Below are 8,413 nucleotides of genomic sequence, written 5' to 3'. Positions count from 1 at the left end.
GTCGATTTTGGCCTGTCTAATTAATATTCATGAGCCTCTCTTCTGATTGGCCTGTTGTTTTCTGAGTGACGCACGGCCAGGCTAACCACAAGTAACTAGGGTCAGCTGACGTCACAGCGCTAGCTGGAGGCAGCAAAACAAAGGGGAAACTGGAGGCGGCCCATTCAAACCAGTGCAGATTCGGCTACATAAGGAGCTTAAAATATCTTGTTGTGATGTTGGGTGCCAGAATCGACGTAATACAGCCTCAAATGAGAAATTTGATCGCATATCTGCTGCCACTGCCAGACAAAAAACCGACGACAGCTGTGGTTAAACGCGATAAAACGAGCAGACTGGACAGAAACGATCGTCAAAAATGCTCGCGTTTGCAGCGCACACTTCTTATCAGAAAATGTTAAATAAAGTATTGTCTTTTGTTGTTATGGGCGCGTCTACAGATTTATTTGCAATATGTCTATGTTTCTTGCATCTCACTATTATGTTGTGTATGAAATAATGTCTGTGTGCATGTGTGTAAAACAGCAAACTGACAATTTATATGTAATCATTAGTAATTGTATATACATTGTTGTGATTAATTGTGGCTGGAACAATAATGTAGCTGTAAAAATAGTTGCCTGCTGAAATTTAAATGTATATACATCTTCATCATGACTAGATAGACACTGTGAGTTTGTCTTTACTATACACGGTAGATGTGATCCACCTCATAGTAACAATCCTGTCAGATCGTCCATCCTTTGAGTGAGAGTGTAATGTTACAGGTTGGCTGATCTGGTTTCGTAGTTAAAGTTAACATTTTCGGCATGGTTCCGCAATGTTGTCTGGGGTTTGGCAAAAGGAGAGTGGGACGGTGGACGGTGCGAGGGGTGGTGACTGAAGGTGGTGACTGAGTAGTTCTGACGTCAACTTTTTACGGAAGTCACAACGGTTTGTGAAAAATCACAGCTACTTTATGCAGGCTGTGTGCATTTTACTGTGGAGTGTGGAATGACTGTTTTGAAACTTCTATGGTAGTTACATAGCACCTAGACCTCAGTTATCATGAAAAAAGCCAGGAAATTTCCGTTTTGACAATATGGGACCTTTAAGACTAAAGAAAACAAGCTAGATATTGTCACCAGCATCTAAATTCTTATATAGAAAATAATTTAAACATTCATGCTGCTGTTGTCTGCTAATGTATTAGCCTACTACTAAGAATGGTTTCCTTAGATGTTTTAGCGCTTGTTATGTAAAACATATTCCGATTACCTGATAAATATAGGTCTTATCTTTATTCTTATTACTATTTACTGTAATTACCCAATAATGTTGGAGATCTACAGTTTGTTCCTTACAAATGCATATGATTGCATCTGACAAGTAAAAATTCATATATTCATATAATATAAAAATTCATATAACGTTAGCTATCAAAATGTTACCACTCTTTCATAATAACTGACTATAAATGTTTCATAAAGTGACTTGTTTAATAAAGTGGGATGTTGATCTCCTCTTCTTTCTATTTTATAAAGCATATTGATCAGCTGACATAGTCCTATATAGTCCACAGTATGGTGTGACAGATCAAAATTATAGGCTATACCAAAATGTTACCCCTTTTTATTTTTATGAAGTTTATAAGTCTATGTTCTTTAAACTCATTCAAGTGATGTAAAGATTTCTTGTTGTCTTTTGAGTAACAGTCACCAATTATTAGACATTACAGAAATCATAATCAGAAAAAAGAAAAGAAAACCTATAGCTAATTTCTGTGATGCTTTTTTTAGGTTATCATTCAGAAGGTTTGTTATTGCACCACTAACACTGCTGAAATTTCACCACAGTCAACTTAGCTGTATAGATCATTTCAACTTAAATGACATTAGACTTAAAAACACGAGTTGAACCTAACTTATTTTTAAAAAATTAAGAATCGCTTAACTTATTTTGAAATAAGTTAAAGTACAAAACACAGTTCTGCTTCTCTTGATGCCACATAATAACTTCACATATTAACTTTTTTTTTTTAATGAAGTGCAGACTCTGAAATTAATAACAAAAAGCTATAAAAACAAGTATAGTTCTTATTACTTTTTATAATTGATTAAACCAATTAACTATAGGTAGCCTATATATCAAACAACTTTTGTTTAAATGAGAAAAATAAGAGGGGCTAAGTCACTTTATCACATAAGTCACTTTATTAAGCATTATAGTAACATGCATTAAATAAAGAGGGCTAACATTTCAGTGGCTTTAAATTTAACCTGTCAGATCCTACTGTAGCTATCTATATATCAACATCTAATCAATATGCTTTATTTATGTCAAATAGAAAGAAGAGGCGCTCACACATCACTAGTCACTTTATGAAACATTTTATTCAGGTATTATGAAATAAAAAGTGGTAACATTTTGATAGCTAATGTTATTTGAATTTTTACTTGTCAGATTCAGTGACCCTAGCCAACTGCAATCATATGCATTTGTAAGGAACAAACTGTAGATCTCAAACATTATTGGGTAATTACAGTAAACAGTAATAAGAATAAAGATAAGACCTATAATTATCAGATAATCGGAATATGTTTTACATAACAAGCGCTAAAACATCTCATAAGGAAACCATTCTTAGTAGTAGGCTAATACATTAGCAGACAACAGCAGCATTGATGTTTAAATTCTTTTCTATATAAGAATTCAGATGCTGGTGACAATATCGGGCTTGTTTTCTTTAGTCTTAAGACATGAAACATGTTTTACAGCACCGCTCGTCTCTCTGACGCTGATTATTCGGCTTCAGCGTCCGATCTCTCGCAGAACATTTGCTGGACAGCGACCCCTGCTCACAGTTTTCGGGTCACCGATTTCGGCACAACACCGGCGCTCAGCGACCGCGACCGATGTTACCGACCGCTGCCGCTCAGGTCTTTCTTCAAAACGAACAAAAAATGGGTTTCTAGACAATCGAGGTCGTTATTTTGACTGTGTGAAAACGATTAATTCTGCAGGCCTTTAATATTTAGGCTAGTTTTACTGCCAAGACAGTCCGATGAATTAATAGGCATAATGGGCTTTAGGATAAATAAGGAAGGACAAGAGAAGGTCAATGAAACTAGCCTTTCTCTCACGTTAAGCAGTAAGCACAGACTTTCTCACAATGGGCATATTGTTATTAAGGACAATGAAATATGTGCACAAACGTTTTCGGTAGCTAAATAATGTAAACAAAGCCTTGTTTTGATTGAACCGTTACGTAGATCGAAAATCACACTACCAGTCTGGAATAAAAAGATGTTTTGCCACTTAGCCAGTTTCTAATGAGGTTACAGAAGCTCCTTTTCACACCACAGTGAATTTTCACGCCACCGGGAAAAAAACACACACAAAAAACACGCGATACCGAATCAGCACACACGCAATATGGACGTATGGTCATTTCGTTGCATTTTAAAACCTAAAAAAAGAACACCTTAAAATGAATGACTTTAAAGGACTGCTGCGTCGCTTCTAATTTGAGTAAAATCCTCATATTGATTTCCTTTTCTTCATCATTTTACACGAGAATGTGTGCTAAAACCTGGAGATGTTGAGCAACATATTTATCTCTAGATCACTCAAAACACAGACAAGAGAGGACACTAAATTGCCACTGATGTCATCATTGAAAGAGTTGATGACATCAAGGTGTCGGAATGGGTCTTCATTCATGACCCTAGGGGGGTCTTCATGTTTTAGATGCTTGTGGCAGACTGAACAGTTTCTGCAACAAAATCCGCCTTATATGGTTATTTCTGTAAACTGCACATTTGATCACTTGCAATAATGATGTGAATAGGATGCCGTTCATATAGGGTTTGTGTCAACTCACCCCAATTGCTAGCAGTCCGTCCAAAGAATGCTCCAGTTTCTCCAGTTCTTGGATTGTAGATCACGTCTCTCCAGCTGCCCTCGGGCTCTTTGCCCTCCACTGGTTTTTCGCTCTTTTTAGACATGCTGGAATTTAGGCGCAACTGATGAGAAAGAGACTGTGAGTGTGATGTGACCTGGTCTGATGAGACTGAACTCAGTGGGCTGATGCCCTAATGAAAGAGCGAAAAACCTCTGGCGTCTCCAAATATACTGCAACGCACCTGATTCCAAACTAGTCCTACAAACCGACAGCAGCACGTTATGATGTGGGGGAAGGAACGAAGGGGCAGCGGTTTTGCGCATGCGTAAATTGTGCGAAATTGTTACAAATTGATGGCGAAATTTATAACGGGGAATTTTGGTGTTCGTCGGCGCAGTTGTTTTCAGGTTGTATCAAGGTACTGAATGATTTTCCGTATATATCCTATATATATATATATATATATAGCCTATCTATCTATCTATCTATATATATATAGAGAGAGAGAGAGAGAGAGAGAGATACACAGCAAGTGGTTACAAATATGCTGGTATTACCAGGGTGCATGTCAAAAAATAAACTAATAATAGTAACAACAGTAATATTAATGATTATTATTATTTAAATGTTACCTTTTGTGTTATGTTGTCATTTAATTGAACTTACAATTGTTATGTGTTTCGTTTTTAAATTTCAGATAACGTTGGCACCAAATCCATTTTTTTAATGGAAATTCAACCAGTAACTTCAAGATAGATAGATAACCTTTGATGACTATGATTTATTCCTAACAGTTTTGAAGAAATCGTATTTTCTTGTGAAACGTTATGCAGTAATCTTTGTTTTATTTGGTACTTCGAAAAATCGAAACACAGGAACAAAGAGAAGAACTTGCAAAAATGAATGCTATTGCTATCACCATGCATGCTTTCTGAGAGCAGCTGAGCTGTAATCAGGCAGTGCTCTTAAATAGAAGCAAGACCTCAGTAAACACAGATGGCTTATGTAACACAACAAGAAGAATTTGTTAAATGGGAGGGTGAAAGGGTTTTGGCAATGTACCCTGCTGGAGCTGTCAAATTAAATTTGTTGAACTCTTGAATTTCTTAAAGAAAGAAAACCTGGATGTTACCAACACATGTTCAAAAACCAAGATTCTTCTTATCTCATTACATACTGTATCAGATGCAATTTGCAATATCCTCAAAAGCACAAATTAAGCCCAAATCACATGGTCAGTTGTGCTGCCGGTGAATAAAGGCTAAACATTTTTCATGTATTATTTTAATTAAAATGACCATTGTCATAAATGAAAATCAAAAATGGTAAAATGGTAACGAAAAAGACATCTGAAAACAAATACCAGCTGTATCATTTAAGAAACAAATTAGGAACCTACTGGGATTATAAAGTAAAATATTGCAGGTACCACCATCATTTAAAACAGGGAAAGAATAAGTGTGTGTGAGGAGCTTTCAAGTTTGGATCAAGGGCTGGCTTCAAATGCACATGCACAAAGTCTGCACTGTAAAAAATACGTGTAATTTTAACTGTAAAATTTTGTAAAAACGCTACGGAAGAAAACTGTTAATAGGTTAACAGTAAGTTCCCATACTATATTCAGGGAAAAACTGTAAAATATCTAACCAGACATTTTTTCAGACATTAATTTTACAGTTTTTAGAAGTAAAAATAACAAATAAATGTATAATTTACAGTCAAAAACTGTAAACTGATATTCCCAGAATTCCCTGCATGACACCCCACATTTGAAAGTATTTTGTTTAAATAATCATGTTTTTTTTAATAGTTTTTGTTATTAGTTATGTATATTTGGGCTTTATGTTACATCTTCTGTTGTTTAATGAAAGTTGAATGCATTATTTAAGTATCATGTGTGTTACCATGATGGTGTTTAGTGTTTGCATGAATGACTCTGTGCACCTTCTATATATTAGTATATTCTTCTGCTTGTGGCGAAGCTGCTTGTGATGAGCTTTGATTCTTCATGTGGCTTTCTCTTTTACCATCTGCATTATTATGGTGGTTGTCAGTATGTTAAAGGTACAAAACAGATTTTAATAGCAGTGTGCATTGTTGAATTTACTGGTTTACATTCAAATTTTCTTGTTTGTAAATTACAGTTTTATACTGTAAATGTAAATGTGTTTACAGTTTTTCTGTATTTTTTACAAAATTATTCTAATACAGAATTGTTTTACAGTGTGTATGAAACAGATCGCCTATCATTTTGCAATGGTATCTGTTGTCAGTGCTTCAGCAAGAAATGCACATCTGTCAAGTACTGTTTAAGTAGTTTTTTCTTTTTCTTTTTTTTTGTAGAGGAGCTATAAATTATAAATTAAAAGCTAAAATTGTGCAATGTCTTACATAAGTTATTTGAGGTTTGTTGAATAACCAATTTCAGATCATTAATTTGAATAAATACTGCTTTTCATTCAATTTTCTCATTATGTGCTTCTGAAATGTTTGTGTTTAAGTTAAAAATTGTATAACTTAAGTCTGCAAAAAAAAAATCTCAGAGCTCATTGCCTTATCAAATAGTCTCTTACTGGTCAGTAGTTCAAGAAATGGCATGCAAACTCCTTGATATTGACTGTTGGATTTTTACTTTGTTCTTCTCTATTGAGAAACAAACTTGTCAACTTGTTGCCTGGTTAGTTTAACTTTCTTATAGTTTAATAGTTGTAGAAACAGAAAAACATTTGCCAAAACAGGTAATTTTTTATTTTACTTTCATTTCTTTCCACAGTTAGAAAAGGTTATAGCGCCAAACACTCATCCAAAAATCCAGTAGGCAACTAAGGTGCGTAGATCCAAAATATACGATACTACAGAGATGAAAAAGGTCTGCACTCGTCCAGATTCAGCCAAAAAGGCTTATTACATATATTGCTCCGAGGTCACAAAAATGTGCAAAGGTGCAGGACGTTTTCAGGTATTAATGCTGCATTCATGTGCTTTCGGAATGATCGTAAATACGAGTTTCCTAATCGGAAATTAAACGTGAACGCCTCTCAAATCGTATTTACTGTGAAATTCGGAAATAATTTTGATACCAGAGTTTCCGAGTTGGGCGGGTCATAATCTTTAAATTTGGTGGCGGGGACAATCATTGCTGCTGTCAATGCTGTTCTCACAACATCCCTTTGTCTTGTCGCTAAATTAGTGTATTTATAGGCTAGAACGATCGTTCGAAGCATATTGTATGTTTTATAAGCAGTGAACGCATGTATTTGACCGAAATTCCAGAATTCTCAGCAAACTGCATGTGTAGCGCGGTGAATGTTTATGATAGTCGAGCTACATTTGATTCTTTCCGACATTAAAGCACTTGAATATGACAAGCTCGTAATCACGACTTCATAAGTGGGAAATAGGACATTTCCGATAGCACGTGAAGGCAGCATTAACCCTTTCTCAGTGCCATGTGTTACCGAGCAACAATTGCGCTATTAAAGGGGTCATATGATGCCATTTCAAATTTCCTTTCTCTTTGAAGTGCTACAAGCTGTTCGTGTATAGATTAGATCCCTAAAGTTGCAAAGACTAAAGTCTCAAACCCAAAGAGATATTCTTTATAAAAGTTAAGACTTGTCCACGCCCCCCTAAAACGCCTTGTTTAAACACACCCCCACATGTCTACGTCACGATGTGGGAAGATTTGCATAACGCCGCCCAAATGTTCACGCAAAGAAAGAAGGCGTAACTTTTATTCTCGCTGTAGTATTGTTGCCGCCGCCATGTTGTGAAGGCGCTGTGTGTTTCGTTGTGAAAGCGAAACTACTTTGTTTGGCCTTCCAAAAGAGGACGATATCTGCTTCGTCATGCCTGGAGCTGATCCGTGCTGGTTGCTGAGGAAATACATCAACTTCGTGCTGTGGATCGCCGGATCGGCTTTCACCGTGGACGAAGCGGAGTCCAGCCCGGGGTCGTCACGTGTGGTTGCCGCGGGCCCACCGGACGCTCCTTCGTCGAATTCACCAGCCACGCGCGTCGTTCTCAAGCCCGCCGTGTGTGACGCTATGTGTTTCGTTTTGAAAGGGAAAGTACTTTGTTTGGCCTTCCAAAAGAGGACACAACTAGAAATCAGTGGTTAAGTTGTATTTACAACACTGTTCCGGAACAGTTCAACCCAAATATTCAGATGTGTGCAGCACATTTTATGGAGAACTGTTTCCTGAACCTGCAGAGTAACCTACAATGCGTCTGTGCACAAAGGCTGTTTCTATAAAGTGGGGCAGTTCCAACTTTGCAAGGACAGTCTGGGGCTTCTGACTCACAGCCTGTGAGTACGTTTTTCATATTTAAATAATTTGTCACTGACGATTCAAACGCGAGTTTTGAGCAGTGTAGAGTAGCGCTTGTTGTTTGTCATTTCTCCGATCACAAATGCAGACATGGTTTTAGGTTTATGTGGCGCGATGCAACGCAACGCGTAAAAAGAAAACCGCACAAACACAATGCATTACACCAAATACACAACATAATGTTCTTTTTAGCAATGTC

The 8,413-nt window shown here is 36.7% G+C and overlaps 1 protein-coding gene across 1 annotated transcript in view; it reads right to left on the bottom strand.

Moving 5' to 3' along the window:
- LOC107553263 (sodium/potassium-transporting ATPase subunit beta-3-like) overlaps positions 1 to 4,180 on the bottom strand; it is a 13,002-nt gene extending 8,822 nt beyond the window's left edge. Inside the window, exon 1 of the mRNA XM_016235437.1 lies at positions 3,863 to 4,180. Within this exon, the coding sequence (XP_016090923.1) occupies positions 3,863 to 3,986 (124 nt within the window). The 5' untranslated portion in view covers positions 3,987 to 4,180. The remainder of the gene's footprint in view (positions 1 to 3,862) is intronic.
- Between the last annotated feature and the right edge of the window lie 4,233 nt (positions 4,181 to 8,413).

The sequence above is a fragment of the Sinocyclocheilus grahami genome, unplaced genomic scaffold (assembly GCF_001515645.1).
Source record: "Sinocyclocheilus grahami isolate Dianchi unplaced genomic scaffold, SAMN03320097.WGS_v1.1 scaffold467.1, whole genome shotgun sequence".
Classification (NCBI taxonomy): domain Eukaryota; kingdom Metazoa; phylum Chordata; class Actinopteri; order Cypriniformes; family Cyprinidae; genus Sinocyclocheilus; species Sinocyclocheilus grahami.
The sequence above is the reverse complement of the archived record's forward strand: the minus strand, read 5'-3'. Positions and strand labels throughout refer to the sequence as shown.